The following is a 17,393-nucleotide window of genomic DNA, read 5'->3' on the forward strand; positions in this document are numbered from 1 at the left end:
TCATTGGAGCCATGTTTATTGAAAGTCATATTGTATTAAAATTATACCTACCGGTACTAATTTACATTGAAAAAAAGACTTTAAAATAAGCAATTAACAACATAACTAAGCACAGTACAGATTTATGTTTAAAGTCAAAACATTCCACCAAATTTTTCTAGAGAAGAGTTCTGAGCAGCCATTAGTTAAAGCAGCAGTGTTTATACACAATATTACCATATATTAGAAAGACCTATCTATTATGTGATAATATTAAATCTATTTGGATAATAATGGTAGATATTTTTGTTTACTAGGTGAGAGAAAAGCTTGTTCTTCCGGAAGTATTAAAATGAATGGAGACTAAGCAAATTTGAGTAAAAAGTTACTAGCACTGTAATGCAAATCTTCCCCCACTGGCTTGAGTAATTTCTCTAGCCTTATAGAAACTTCTTTTTTTTTTCTTAAGAATTATTTGAAGGGAAAAACAATCTACATTTTCAAAGCTGATGCTGAGCAAAATTTCTTAGTGTGTATTGGATTTTCCCCCCTTCACTGCTAAGAAATTTTGCTGTTCATTATATTTCAATATCCCTATTTTGCTCAGAAGAAACTTTGACATTTCATTGAAAAATGTGACTTTCATTGAAATGCAGTGGCATATCTTTGTCCCACCCCCCTACCCCCCCAAACTTTCTTGTTTATCAAATCTGGAGTTTATCTTGAAGGACAGAAAACAACAAAATTGTCTTCTGGTTGGTGTAAGTTTATAGCTAACAGGCTACTACTGTCCCATGTGATGCATCTTTAGGATTGGAACACTACTATTATGGAGGATAACTTCATTCCTAGAAAAATAACAAATCCCAGCTACCCATCTTGTGTTCAGTACTCAATAGTCAACAAAAGCTGAAGGCATTTCCAGCAAATTTGACAAATATCCGTATGACACATGACTTCAAATATCTATTGGCTACTAGTAAATATTACAGTGCATGTATTAAGGACTGGCATGTATAAGAAATAATTAAATTCTTCCCCTACAAATCTTTATTCAATGTTCATATAATCATGTACTTTCATTTCATAAGCTTACTTTTAATACTTAAGATGGCAATGAGTTACATATTCAGCACTTTGGCTTCAAAATGATTTAGATTCTAATTCAGTCACAGGTTTCCATATTTTAAAAATTCCCTACTTGTTGGCATTCCTTAGGTTTTAACCACACAAGTTCTGGATGTTTGCTATATTGTAATTTCTTCCTGTAAGAAAATGCCTTTAGTTTTGTCATTATATCTTTCTATATATCATCATTATGTGGAGTGATTTGTGAGGTTTTTTTCTTTTCTTTATTGCAATTCTGAGACAAGAAGGTTAGAAATAGGAGATGATGCCATTTGGATATTTAGTAGAATTCTGAATAAGGCAGTTTGACAGCTTAATAGAAGTCTAATATGGAAGAAAACTTTGTTTTCCTTAAAAAACATGTGGCAAAATAAGGAAGTAACATTTGCTGGAGTTAGGCAGCACTATAATACAGTAAACTCTTTGCCGAAATACATGCAAAATATGTTTAACTAGACAAAAGATGACTGGGTCAAATGTTAATACATTGCTAATAAAATGCTGAAAAGCAGAGAATCACTGAAAAATGAACCAGTTTTTTTTTAAAAAAACTTTAGAATTTAAGGATATCTTTGTTTTTAAAGAGATCTTATTATGCTGTCTATATTAGAAATTATAATCTGTTTAACCTTCTTAGTTGCTGATCAAAGAATTCTGAACATTTTTGTTCTTTAAGTGAATTTCATAAAAATACCATCTCATAAAAAATCCATGATCAGATTTATTTATTTATTTATTTTGAGAAAACTCAATATTTAAGACTACTTCAAAAACTGGCTGATTTTGCAATACAGATGCACATTGAGTCTTGGAAAATAATAGAGTAATTTTGCACTTATATCAGACCCATTCTGTGCTCCCCCCTAATTATGTGGGAGGCGAACTCATATTTGTCATGACTCCTGTGCCCACACATATTACATTCAAAAGGGTCACGAAAACCATGACATCCCATATGGATAGTGAACATAACATAATCCAAAAAAAGAACACGGCAATGATCACATCGAAAGAATCCAATGGATTCACCTTCTTTGTTGAAGACTTTCATGGTATCATAAGGATAAACGTTTGGTTGTCTAAATGTGTCATATGCTCTAGGGGGTTCCTTGAAAGTCAGGAGTCCATTCCTGGCCTGCAAAGGAGGAGGAACCACTTGATTTTGAAGATAGGCATGACTGTGGTTCTCTTCTTGATTGTTATCTGAATCTGTAGAATGTTGACCACTATTGTTTGGAGAAAGGCTTCTCTCAGTAGGTATCTTGTCTCTCGGATGGGTGTCACTCTTTTCCATTTTCAGAGGGTTATTATTGGGCATTTCAGTGTGAGTGAAAGTAAGAGGGTACAGGCTGCTGATAACAGGCACCATCTCTGAAGTTGGAGCAGCTGAGGTCTGTATGAGTGAGCGAGCTGGTTCTGCACCAAGATAGCCAATGGCATTGCTGAAGGCTTGCTCTGCCATGCCTGGCAGCATAGCCCCTCTTTCCTTTTCATATAAAAAGCCACGGCTGAAATTCACTTCAAAGTTGGGATGTTTTTCACCTGCAGAAGAAAATAATACTTGAGGATGTAGAAAACAAATTTCTAATATTTGTGATGGATGAAGAAAGTCACACCTTTGATGGGCAGCACATCCTTTTCATAAACAAACAAACATTCTCTGCATACTTTCTAGCCTGATTCAAATCCTAGAAAATTATCTTTAAAGTAATACAAAAAAAGGGGAGGAAAAAAAACCAGCAGGCAAACACTGCACAATATAGAATTTGAAAAATAAAAGCATGGAATCAGGATGAGCAGTTTTCATCAAAACTGCTGACACAGCCAACTTTTTTACCTGCAGCAGACAATACTTTCATATTAAAACTTTCTAAGCTACATAATAGAAACTAGAACAAAATCTTGAGATATTTATCACTGGCAGAACTATGAGTCAAGGACCTCCAATGTTCGGTGGATAGGAGTGAAACCATACACTCACGTTTCTTTAATAATGTGCTCAAGAGTGCTGACAGCTTATTGCCAATCTCAAGACCCATCTGATAGTTCAAAGGAATTTTTAAAAATCCCCACAACATGACATTTCACTATGACTCATAATACCTGTTCTAGAAAACATGAATCAAATAATATTCTAATGCTAGGTTTTCAAGGGCATCCTGAATATATGTCAATATGTTTGCTACCCCTCCAAGTTGCTGGGATATGAGCAAAAGTATGCTAATATATTAACTTGCTTGAAACAGGGTGATCATTTCTGTGGTAAAACTGAGAATTGGTTGCACTTGCTGAATTTTGGCCTACATGTCCCTGAATGTACCATTCTTATCTTTACCATTAGTAGGAAGTACCCCATATGGCACATAGATACTAAGGCTGGTGCTATAGTGTATCCTGCCCTTATAAAAAAAAGGCATTATGCAAAATTCTTGAATGACCAAATTCATGTTGGGCAGTGGAGGTCAATTTTTAGCAGCCCATCTGTGATGAACATGGTATAGGTTGTCCTCAACTTATGACCACAATTGAGTTCAAAATTTATGTTGCTAAGTGAAAAATTTGTTAAGTGAGTTTTGCCCCATTTTATGACTTTTCTCACTACATTTGTTAAGTGAATCATTATAGTTGTTAAATTAGCAACATGGTTGTTAAGTGAAACCATTGACTTTGCTTGTCAGAAGGTTGCCAAAGGTGATCGCATGACCCTGGAACACTGCAACCATCATAAATGTGAGTCAGTTGTCAAGCATCCAAATGTAAATAATGTCACCATGGTGAAAAAGTCAAAAGTGGGGGAAATGATCATAAATCAGTTTTTTCAGTGCTGTTGTAACTTTGAACAGTCACTAAATTAACTGTTGTAAGTTGAGGACCACCTGTATATGGAAAATTCCAATTTAGAATGTAGAAAAAGTAAATGCCAAGAAACACAAATGAAATCAAAAAGGAAAAATAAATTATGTTTTTTTAAATAAGAGAAACGATATAATATTTTATACATAATATAAAACTGGTCTGAGAAGAATTGGTAAATATTTGCAGGGAAATATAAATATGCCTTTAATTATGAATAAAAGGGGTGCAGAAATATCTGAACCAGAGATTTTGGTTGCTATGAATGTGTATGAAAACAGGAATTTATAGATTGGTGATAATTATACCTTATGCCCCACTGAATGATGATAACCGAAAAACTGCAGAGGAGTTGTAGGGACAATTGTGCAACCTTTAAGAATGAATGTGATTCAGAGGAAATATTGTTCTCTGAGGTGACACGATTGAATGGGTGAAAAGAAGATGATGAAAGAACACAGAAAAAGCTTTGGGCTACTCTTGAAGACCGAAGAATGAATGAGAACAATTAAAATTTGCTTAGAAGAAGTTATGTTTGTTGCTAATACATAATTAAACATAAATTTATTCATACATACTTATGTCAAAAAACTAATATTAGCTTTAAATCATAACCGATTTAATTCTTTATAATGAGAAATTGAGAAAATCAGTGAAGGATACAAGAATAATGACCGGCTCCAAATGAAGTGCAGGCCATTTTTTTATTAGTTTCATAAATGGTTCTTTTAACCAAGAAAAAAAAGACATAGGAAAGGAAGAAGCAAAAGATCCTAGAGCTGAAGAAAAAACCTGTAAGAAAAAAAAAGAAGATAGATTAAACCCCCAATGGAATGAACGTAAATTCACAAGGCGGGGAAATGTGAATACTGCCTAGAACTGAATGAAAGGAATTATGTTAGAGAGGATCACAGAAATATGTACACTTATTCTAAAAATCACTATGGAAAAAATGTTGGGTGGGATGATGAAGTGAAAAAAGTAGTGGATCAGGGGAAAATGCATGTAACAGTTACAGAATGTTGTAGAAATGAGGATGAAAGCAAGCAAGTGCTGTAGATAAGAGGAAAAGGTAGCTAGGAAAAGGTATCTTAGTCAAAAAGAATAAGGAATTATTAAAATTGAAATGAAAAGGGAAACTGACATTGATGAAGATAAAATCTTCTAAGTGATCAGAGCTAACCCTGCTGAAGCTAACCTTCAGCAGAATGAAAGGAATGGGATTAAATATAAAACCAGAGAAATTATTTGAACTGAAGCTAAAATGAGAAAAGTATGCTCGGCTATGTTAAGATATTTTTATATAAACAACAGCTATATTTTAAGTAGAAGTGAAATGAATGTTTTAAATATTTGTGCATATGAATGAAAAGCAATTCATAAAAACTGGGGGAATATTGAAAAAATGGTTAAAACTGCAAGTGTAGATGTAACAGCAAACACGTTAAATTATGGATGTAGCTTGCTTGTGGAAAAGCTATTTCCTTGTTTATTACATATGTGAAACCTGCATATCTAATTAGAAGAATAATGGTCATGTCTTTACTGAGAGCTATGTAGAGTTCAGCTCCACTGAGCTTAATAATGATAATGATCCTGCAGAATAATGTTGATTTTGAAACAATTCATTTTTCCAACTATTTTTGTAGTTCGAACAGAATCAATAATACTTGGAATCATATAAATGGAATCATTTAAGTTTCCTACTAAGATAAGAATACACTGAATAAAGTAAAATCTAAAAAAAAATCTGATTTTGATAACCATATTGTGACTTTGGGCATGCACACTCAGCCCAATTCATCTCACAGGGCTGCTGAGGAGAAAATAGGAGGCAGAAGAAGTATTGTGTATGTTCACCTTCCTGAGTTACTTATACAAATTAAAATAAAGGTGAGATAAATATATAAAGAGGTGGCAAATAAAACATATTTGCCACCTCTTTATACAATCTCTTAATACAACCAATCAAGAGAAGATGAATTGGTAAGATATTTTCCACCTTTTTTGGAGAAGAGGCTTATACTGATCAATATTTAATTTCACTCCCTGACATGGAGCTCACAGCTCAATCTCACTGTGGGAAGCAGGTTGTAGCACAGTGAGTGATGAAACCACTGGGGCAGAAAATGGGGCAGATCAAAAAGGATATAAAATTGAATCATTCAGTATCTCTACAATAACCGGAGATTCTTAGTCACTAGACAAAATCTCAGATTGTCTCTTCTCTCGTAGAAGCAGGGGAAATATTGTCTATGGTATACTTTTCTTTATGCTTTTCACTGTCAGAACTCAGTACTAGCAAAACCAACATCAGCTGGTAATATTGCAGTGGAATTCTGCATTGGCAAAGACAATAGTTTGTCCCAAGTGAAGCTGTCTGTGTCAATGTTTTCTTAGTTTATTCGGGAAACTAAGTTTTGTCTGATGATTAAACTGTGCCAGTGAGGATTTTAGCCATGGGTTTAAAAAGGAATAAATAGGTATACCACTGTACTCAAATAAGACTCAGCAGAAATAAGTAGCTGGACCCTACTTATTTGCCCCAGGAACAGGTGTCATCCTAAAGTTTGAAATATTTTTCAATGCTCTCCAGAGATGTAACATAAAAGGCATAAGCATATTAAAAAGAAAAAAATCACTATCCTGATTTTTAAGATAGTCTGTTCTGTTTGAACTTCTGTTTGAAGTTCTAAAATATATCATTTTTGGCTGCTAATAGAAATGTATCATGTAATCCGCAGATTATTCTAGAGTAGACCAGAACCATTTTACTAAATTGATAATTTACTCCCTGGACTATTTTGTATACATCTTTATATCTAATTCTCTCTTTCTTAAACAAATACCTAGATAGAAAATCAACATTTTCTTTTAACAATTTTTTTCTCTTGTACTTAAAAATAACTAAGTACATGATTAATGTATTTAATCATTTTTAATGTATGATTAATAATGTGATTTAAAGGAAAAACAGTAGGGTTTTGATTTTTAAAAAAATCCCATATTTGTTATTTTCACAAATAAACTAAGACAGCAAACGTATTTGACAAATCTTCTTCCTTCTATTTTCCTCACTGCAACAACCCTGTGAGATGAGTTGGGCAGAGAGAGAATCACTGGCCCAAAGTCATTTGGCAGGCTTTCATGGTAAAGGCAGGACTTGAACTTATAGTCTCTTGCTTTCTAGCCTGTTATCTTTTTAAAAATATATATAAACTGGCTGGATTGATGACATCTGCAAGTATTGCAGGCCTGATTGACAAGAGAAAGCTCAGGACTGGTTGGAAACATAAGGAAGAGGCCTTCATCCTACAGTGGATAGATAATGGTTACGATGATGATAATGATGATGATGATGATGTTTTATCAACAGGAATAAAATGCAAAACAAAGAAAACAGAAAAACATACAGTAACAACAACAAAAAATTGTGTACAAAAAAGAGGGAAAAAAGATAACTCACACATAATATAGGACTAACATTGAACATACAAAAAAGTCTACCCTAGCTGTACGGTGCAAGAAAATAATTTTTAAAACCCTGATAAATTCACCTCCTCTTACATAACATGTGCATGCGCTCGCCTCCCTCCCTCTCTCCCTCTCTCCCTCTCTCTCCCTTAATCTTCTCTTTGCAAATTATAAGTACAGTTTCTTTAATTTTTATCATATGCTACTGTTTCTAGATCCATCATCATGTGTGTGGCCTTCTGAACACATTTTCGTTTCTCTGAATTCCATTTAATGTCTGGTGCCCAGTTCTGGAACAGAACTGCAAGGTAATAACTGTGTATTATTTCCCATCACACAGGTGTAATGCTTTTTTCAATGCAATCCAAAATAGCATTACTCCAATTAGCTGGAAATGTATTAAGAACCCTAGATCATTCTGATAGGCATGGTGATGAAATCTGATTTCCCCAGTCATGGATCTATATATTTGATGTTTCCTCTGATGCATCATCTGTTAGATACAGTTAAATGTTCAAGATTGGCAGTGTTATTTTATTTGTGGTTTTTTTTCCCTTCTAAAATGTTTAGCCAATCACTACTTAATGTCATCTATCAATTTAAAAAGTTTCCATTCCATCCAATAGGCCATGTATAATAATGTTTAATAGCAGGTATCCAAGGTCAGAGCTCACTCAGTATGCTCCTTCCAATGAATAATCATTTATTAGTATTCTTTGTGTGAGCTTTTCATCTAAATCTTCTGCACTGCAGAACTGCAGAACCTCTAGCTCATGTTTATCTATCTTGTTCATAAGAATGTAATGAGAGGTTTTGCTTTTGCTAAAGACAATGCTCAATGCCTGCATCACCTAACAATATCAGTTTTCCCTTTAACACTGCATTTTCTACCAAGTTAAGGGATTAATCTGTCATGAAAAATTGTCAGACTGACATTTTTCCTTAACAAACCAATTCTGACTCTAAATATTAACGGTATTTTTTAACATCCCCGGAGACATATATCTTTATAATCTTTTCTAACTTACCCAATGCAGATATTAGTTTGTATGTTTTGAATTACCTGACAGTCTGACTGTTTTCCAAGAGAATCAGCTTGTAAATTTTGCAAATTATTGCAGAAAATTGGTTGACAGACCTACATATAAAAAAGCTCAAAGAAAAGCCCTCCCTCCCCCCGCAAAATGATTTAAGTCCCAAATGATAAAAGTTGCAAAATAGTAGTGCCAAAATGAATATAGTACTCCTACTAAACAGCAATATATCTAGGCACTCAAGAGGTCAGAGAAAGAGTGGAGTAAAATGAAAATGAAACTGCAGCTTTAACTTCTGAAGATGGAATCAGCAGAATAGTTACCTTCTTAGAAAAAAATCATGATGATGTGACAATGCTTACAAAGATTAGAATCAAGCAGGAAATTGTTTTTACTGTGACATTCTAGGGAAGTAAAGGTTGGACATTAACTAAACAGAATAGAAGAAATATTGATACTTTTGAACTATGATGTTGGGCAAGATATCTGAGAATACCATGGATAGCCAAGAAAACAAAATAAAACAAAAAGCAATGCACTGAATAAATCAACTCTTGTTCTAATGCAAGGCACAACTTATGAATCTCAAACAAGTATATTTTGGAAACATTATACAAAGGCCTAGATCTCTGGAGAAGTCAACTGTGCTTGGAAAAGTGGAAAGAAAGAGAAAGAAATGAAAGAGAAGATGAGTACAAGTAGCAAGATAGATTGACTCAGTTACAGGACAATTGATGCACTGACAGAAGACTTGAAAGATCAGAATAGAGACAGTCTTGAAGAAAGCCAAGAAGTTGATACCAACTTGGTGGCACATAATCAATCCTATGTGGAACTTTTCAAAGTTTTCTTTGATTTGATGGACAATTTAGGGTTAGTTGATATATGGAGACAGAAGAACAGTAATTCAAAGATTCTGTTTCAAGAATGGACCTAATTTGGATTTCAAAGAACTTGGTTACAGAGGTTTATGTTGTAGAATTATTAGCAAACATCTTTTAGGATTATAATCTTGTGAATTTGGTTTATAAAAGAAAATCCAATTCTTTTAGATGGAGACTGAATGAAATGTTGCTGCAGAATGAAACACTAGCAAAGGATTGTGGAAAGAAATTAAAATAAGTTTTTCAAAAATAATGTAGATGAAGGCACTCATTTAAATATGGTTTGACATTCAGGTAAAACTGTTTTTAGAGATTCTTTTATACAATGCAATAGTATACTTAAAAAGAAGAGCCAAGAGAAAAACACAAGCTATTTTGGATGAAAGAAAGAATGGGGAAAAGACAAATGAAAGAAATTTTTAAAGATAAGAATTTCTCAACAAATTAAGCTGTTACAGCAACAGCAAGAGAAATGGAAATTAAAATTAACTACGTAAAGCAAAATAGGACTGAATTTGCAAGTAAAGCAGGAAGATGGCTAGCATATAAAATACAAAAAAAGAAAAAGAAAATGAGTCACTTGGTTGAGTTAGAAACTGAATGAATGAGTGAATGAATGAAATGGTAAGAGGGAGATACAACTATAATGGACAATGTGGCCATACAAAAAACACCCCATCAATAATATTCCAATTTATATAAAAAAAAGTGATATCTTACTAAAGAAAAGAGATGAATATCTAAAGAAATAAAATTTATCAGGGATTACAGAGGAGCAGAAACAAATTATGAATGAATCTATAACAATAAGAGAAAGTGCTTAAGATACCAATTAAACAAACAAACAAACAAACAAACCAGAAAAGGTGCCTAGACCAAATGGATTGCCAGGTTCTTATGTTTTGAGGATAAACTTTCATAACCTTTACAAAACATTGTGAATTTTATCTTACTGGGAGGGAGAATCTTTGAAACTGGGAAAGAAACCAGTATAACACTAATAGCTAAATAGGGACAAAAATCTGATTTGAACAAGAAACTATAGGCCAGTATCATAACTGAAAAATTACTACAAGATGTTCATAATCATTATAGGCAATAAACCTAAAATAATTTGTAAAGATTTATTTATGAAGACCAGTGTAGATTTTTTTAAAATCTAAAAGACAACTAAATGTTATAAATGTGCTGGATATTTAGAGCAACTTAATGCAAAAGAAAAAGCTGCATTGATTTTCATAGATGTAGAGAAAGTTTTTGACAATTTGAACTGGGATTCTTTGTTCAAGATTTTAAAAGATATGTATTCTGGGGAGAACTTTATAATATTATTTATACATCACAGAAAGCACAAATAATTGTTAATGGAGAGCTAACAAAACCATATGAAATACAAAAAAGAACAAGAGAAGGATGCCCACTGTCTCTTCTCTTATTTATTTAGGTTCTTGAAATACTAAACAGACAAGATGAGAGAATTCTGGAAATGAAGATTTTAAAAGAAACTTAAAAGTTAAAGGCTTTTGTAGTAATTTGATACTGGTTCTGAAAGATCCTTTAAAGAGAACTGAAATATTAACGGATAGATTAAAATTATTTGATGCACTAGCAGGTTTTAAGGCAAAATATCTGGGTGTCATTATATCAAATTTGATTGTATGTTATTTCAAAATAATTATGTTAAGAAATGAAATTAAAAAGATATGTTAAGATTTGGGAAATTAAAATTGTTTCCGGGAAAAAAATTCTATGATAAAAATGAATGTTTTGCTTAGAATGATATTTTCATGTCAGACAATACCTTCTTTGATAACTAAGGCACCATTTAAACGGTGTCAGAAGGATATGTCTACATTTGGGTGGGAAGGGGAAAAAAAACCAGAGTTAAATATAAAGTATTACAAGATGCAAAAGAAAGAGGATTGGGCAGACCTGATTTGGGATTGTATTTCTTAGTTTGCTTTTGGTCTGGATGAAGAGTGGGTGTTGTTGAAAAACAGAAGTACACAATTTAAGATTTGAGCATCAAGGATATTTGTGACATGATAAAGTCAAGGTTAATGGGGATTTTTAAAACTATTATATTAGATACACGATTTTGAGAATATGGAATATGGAAATTCAGGTTGCGCCTGAAAACACCTTTGTGACTTTCAGCACAAGAGGCATTTTATAAGCAGGAAATAATAGGCAAACCCAAATGGCTAACTTATCACAAGATACTAGAAACTAGACAAGAGAAATATAATATAAAATCAAGAAAAGAGCTGGTGGCAAAGGAATATAGATTTCAATAGTTTCCTTCTTTGCAATTATTATAAAAATTTAAAGTAAATAAAAGTGTTCTTGATTTTGAACATTGTAAGTTTGAAATAGAATTGTGTATATGTAATTGCTAAAATGTATAATTTTTTTATTAAAACTTGAAACAGAAGAGCAAGTGAAAAAATGCCTGATAAAGTAGCCTTAATTTGGGGGTTATAACTTATAATATGCAACTGTAGCAATGGAAAATATATGGCTGAAACGATTGAAATTAACATTATGTTACAATCTGAAAGAAGATTTTTACAAAATGATGTACCATTAGTATATATCACCAGATAAATTGTCTAGAATGTTTAAAGGTATTCCAAATCTATACTGGAAATATGAACAAAAAGAGAAGATTTTTTACATTTTTGGTGGACCTGTAAAAAAGCTATAATATATACGGCTTTAGATATATATACTAATTCATATGATTTTTAAACATTAATATACAGTTGAGACAGTGGATTTTTCTTTCAGGATTGATGGATAAACCCTTGGGGAAAATGTCATAGAACTTTGGTTTGATACATTAGAATTGCAGCGATATTATTGTATGCACATAAATGAAAACATTTGATACCAGCCACAAGGGAAGAATGGATGGAGAAGATGATGGAAGTGTCTGGGATGAACAAATTCATCTATTTGATCAGAGAAAAGGCAATAGTTATGTTTATTGCTAACTGGAAACCTCTTATAGACTTTCTTGCATGAAAGAGAAAAAAACGAATTTGTGATTTATAGTTTTGATGATTAGACAGAATAAATTACAGAAAGAAGAGAGCTGCGTTGCAATCATAAAGTGGTAAATTCATATTGTTATACTTATAACTGCTGTGAAGTAAATCAGAAGCTACTTCTTTGTATGATTTATTTTCAGACTTTTCTGTTTTATTCTTTCTTTCTTCCTTTCTTAGCTTTGTCCTTGATTTCTTTCTTCTTTTCTTTTTCTCACTTTATATTAATTTATATTAGCCTTTATCTTATTTTATGAAAATCTCTAGCATAATTATACCAAGAAGGAAGTTGGCTCCATAATCTTTACAGATATCTAATCTTGTTTTCATCCTGACTGTGAATCAAAAGTTTGATGTTTGTAAGTACCGGCATATGCTGATAGGCACAGGGGAAAAATAGAGAACAGGTTTAAAATGATCTTCCTTTCATAGTTATTCACCAGATTAGATTCCATTAAACAGATTTTTGACACTTCTGCTCAATAAAGAAGATAACTAACAATGTTTAGGTCAGTATATGTTCTTCTTTATCTTCTGGATCTGAACAGCATGACAATTGTGTTATTAAATATGAAAGAAAATGATACAATAAAAGAAAAATAATGCAATCAGATATAAATTAAAATTTATTCTATAAAAAGCCAGGAATCATTTTGCTTTAGCATTCAGGTGACAACAGGCCAGCTAGAGAGGTACACAGTACAGGTAGTTCCTGACTTACAATCATAATTGAGCCCATAATTTATGTTGTTAAGTGAGACATTTGTTAAGTGAGTTGTGCTCCATTTTACAATCTTTCTTGCCTCAGTTGTTAAGTGAATCACTGCAGTTGATAAGTTAGTGACATGGTTGCTAAGTAAATTTGGCTTCCCCATTGACTTTGCTTGTCAGAAGACAGCAAATTTAGCATCACATGACTGCAATGTTTCAGTTGCTAAGCATCTGAATTTTGATCATATGATCATGGGGATGCTGTGAAAAATTTTCATAAGTCATCTTTTTCAGTATCATTGAAACTTTAAATAGTCACTAAATGAACTGTTGTAAGCTGAAGATTATCTGTAGTACTTTATAGGCTATATACTTGTAGTCTGCCACAGTAGAATACACATTATCATTGGTTTAAAATACAGCATTTCTGCACCCATTCCATGCACCTATTGTTCTTCAAGGAGATTAGGGTGGGATGCATTGGTGCTCTGTATTTTATTCTCACAACATGAAGTTCATAGCAGATCGAGGATTTTACCTTCCCTTGGCTTAGTATTCTACCTCCAAATGCTTTGATTTATTGACTACTGCTGGAGGAAGAGTTATTAAGTATAGAGCATTACTACCATTATTGTTGAATCAAACTTTAAATTTTCTTAGTTCTCCAAGCACAAAGAAAAAATAATCTGCTCTTTCTGCAACCCTAACATTTTGGATTCATCTCCAATATTGACAATGAAGCTTACACAGCAGAAAATCTGTGTCACTGCAAAGGCACTCTGATCAACAAATTCTTACACAGAACCAGTTTTGGAGTTTAATATATGGCACTACCAAACAATTTTGCATGGCTTTTGATGTAAATGACTGAGGGAGGTCTTTGCAGTTAAAGTGAACAAGTGTTCCCCCTCCACTTTTGCAAAGTCAGAGGAAAAATATTAGTTCAACTTTATTTTTGTTCAATGACAAGGGCAGAAACAGTAAAAAGGAATGAAAACTGTAAGATCTTTAGATAAATACATAGTATTGTAGATCTGTTTATACAATTGTGGTGGGTTTAATTTGGGGGCAGAGAAACATGGAAGAAAAAGATGTCATATTGGTTTAGACATGTTTGTATCTTAAGAAAACAATGTTTCTTTCTATTCTGAATGGAAATAGAATGATACACAAAGTCAGAGATTAAAGATAGAAAAATTTATCTAGTTCTAAGGGCTGTTGCTTAAAGATTTACATTAAGGCATTAATTTCAAACACTAGAAGATTTATGCTTGCGATTCAGTGAGTTTTTATTAATCTTCAAAATTTAAATGAAATTGCTACCAAAAACTACCCAAAAAATGGCCAAACCCTTTAATATTGTACTGAAATCCATGCTGAGATAATTTAATAGGCCTCCTATAAGTTGGGTAACAGCCACCCAATTTTTCCAGTTGAGAAATATATTTGATTTGAAATGGCCTGCATAATTAATTTCTCTCATAGTCTGGTTAGTATTAATTGTATGTTCAATTTACTTCATATTTATAATATAAAATTCTTAGAAAATACTATAAATCCTAGAAATTAAAAAAATCTGTTTCTTCAGTTAGTTTTTTCTTTTTTAATAAATTCTTTCAGTTACAATTCAACAAATCATACTTTTTAAAAAATTCTCTCAATATAATTATCAGATGCCTGAAATAAACCATTAAAATAAATGTAATTTTTTAAAAGCCAGTATTAATATTGACAGTGATATTATTTTATTATAAACAATCATTCTAATTAATAAATTATTTTTAATAAATAGTATATGAGAAGATAGGAATTAAAAGGAATATTACATGATTATGTATGTAGGCACCTGAACTTTCCATTCTATTGTACAAACAACTGATCTGATCTAACAATCATAAAATTTATTTTAAAAAATTCACTACTGATTCAATATTCAATCGATCTAATTAGTAAATAGAAGAAAATGATTCTTAATCAACACAACAGAATGTCTCTGCGTTTACTTCTAAGACTGCTTCATCTTGCTCTCTGACAATGATAAGGAATGAGATGTTTTACTCTTGTAGCAGTTTATTCCATATTTCAAAAGACTTATTGCTGAGCTGTTGAATAAATATTTATTAATGAAAGGCAGTCAGCTAAAACCACTTTTGCTAAAAGTATTTATTATAAGGCCTATTTCATGGAGGAAGAAAGACTGCCTCTCTACCTCCCCCTCCCCAATATAAGAGAAAGGAGAGAGAATTATTGGCTTTGTAGTATCTACATATACTTTGGTAACAGGGTCTGCTGTTTATACAGCTTTTTGTATTGTGGCTGCCTTGATTGTTGACATACTTTGAAATCAGTGACAATTCTCAGTCTAATATTCTCCTGGAGGCTTTGTGGTTTGAAAGAGTCATCTATCACCCAGAAACCTCTACACTGTATATTTCAGGGGCTGGTCTATATAAGCCATGGATAAGCATAAATCCATTCATGTAATGGTAAAGAGGGAAGAAAGAAATATAGTATCTAACAAATGCAAGTTTATGAATTAATTCATAAGAAGAACAGTGTCATATTTCCATTACTTTTAATGGCTATACCCAAAAGAGAGTCCAATAAAAAAATTCTTACCAATAAATTTCTGTGGCATGGAACGTTTTCGTTTGGCAACATTGCTTGCTAAGCGGTCCAGGACAAGGGCCCGCTCAGTCCCCATTTCAGTTCTGATGTCCCTTCTCTCTGAAGTTTCTAGATTGGGAAAAGCAAACAAAAATTAGAATAAAGTCCTTAAAAGCAAATTTTAAAGGAAGATGCACATGCCCACAACCGTTCATTTAGTAGAGCTGCATGGGATTAACTGTGGGTTGTTTTTCTTCTTCTTCTGCCTCTCTCTTATTCTCATACCTCCGTTTCACTAATGTGGTCAGCAGAGCTGGAGCAAAACAGAAGAAACATCCAAATTTTGCAATTCTCAGATTCACAAAGCCTCACAGAATTAACATCTTGATTATACACTTCCTCTTGTTAATGAACAAGCTTGACCTGGTAGTTTATGAAACACAGAGGAAGATCTTGTCCCGCCCAAATTTCCATCTGATTTTGAGAAAGATAGCCAGGCACCTGCAGAACGGCCTCTGAAGATGTAAACACAAGGGCGCATGTTGAATATTCAAACCCTTGAAATGCTGATCCACTGAAATGAAATCTTACTATATTCACCCTATGAAACATTACTTATTATTAATAGTGACAGTAATATTCATGATTGCAGTATATTATCACTAAGCTATATGCAGAATTTCTCAATAAGAATAGACTGCTATGAGACTATTTCACATACAAGAGATCATAGAAATAATGATGGTTACAGTAGTAATATTAGCAAGAAATAAACTTGCACAACAAAATTTCATGGTGGCTGGGTTCATACCACATGCTAAATTCTATCTACATTGCATTTTTCTCTTAATTTGTATGGAATAGTACAGTATGGTCATATTTTGTTTTATTATTATCGTCATATTTTGTTTTATTATGGTCATATTTTTAGAGTACCATGAAGACAAAACAACAGAATGTAGGGGGTTTCTTGGTTGGGAAATATTCTTATTACATATTATTACAATGATTTGTCCCACAGCCAAACCAAGGAGGTAGGCTGGTAAATTGAATAATTGCCATAATAAAACTTCCCCTTGTTTCCATTTTCTTAATATTTTGTGAGTCTTACTGAGTGTTTCATTGCAGTTATATCCCAATTCCTATCAGTGTAGAATCACATGGTAACTTCCCCCAAGGATAACATGTCAATTTGCTTCAGTAGGCATCAGGGCAGGCTGCAGTCATGTAAGAAGTGACTTCTAGATGCAGATGAAAATGTAAAACAATTGAAATTGTGTTTTTAGTCATGTTTAGTCTTCCTGCATAGAGAATTGGTGTTTTCAGGAGTCTGATGGCACTAATCATTCTGACAGTCCAATGGAATGGGGGAATTGGCCTGGTGGTGTTGGCATCTCTAAGAAACCCTGGGAAACTGGCTACCTCTACACAGAGAGAGAGAGAGAGAGATGCATACCTTTACCTCATAAGATTTGATGTTTTGCTCCTTTATTAACTTCAACAGGACATAATTTTAGCTGAGAGATATAGTGCACTAACATTAGTAAGAATTTCTTAATCTGAATTGATTATAATTTTGAAAAGCAGTTGTCCAAGCACGTTTCTAGTCTCTTGAGATTGCCTTCTTTCCCAAACAATTTGTCAAATTCTAGAATTTGCATACAGTTTAAGTG

General features: G+C 32.9%; 1 protein-coding gene across 1 annotated transcript in view; it reads right to left on the reverse strand.

Moving 5' to 3' along the window:
• Nucleotides 1-17,393, reverse strand: part of IKZF3 (IKAROS family zinc finger 3) — a 46,964-nt gene continuing 29,571 nt past the window's right edge. Inside the window, exons 7-8 of the mRNA XM_087918418.1 lie at nt 15,733-15,849; nt 1-2,649 (exon numbers count right to left, since the gene is read on the reverse strand). Of these exons, the coding sequence (XP_087774544.1) occupies nt 1,943-2,649; nt 15,733-15,849 (824 nt within the window). The 3' untranslated portion in view covers nt 1-1,942. The remainder of the gene's footprint in view (nt 2,650-15,732; nt 15,850-17,393) is intronic.

Source organism: Pseudonaja textilis, chromosome Z (assembly GCF_049901715.1).
Source record: "Pseudonaja textilis isolate UNSWEBS1 chromosome Z, rPseTex1.2, whole genome shotgun sequence".
NCBI classification, from domain to species: Eukaryota; Metazoa; Chordata; class Lepidosauria; order Squamata; family Elapidae; genus Pseudonaja; species Pseudonaja textilis.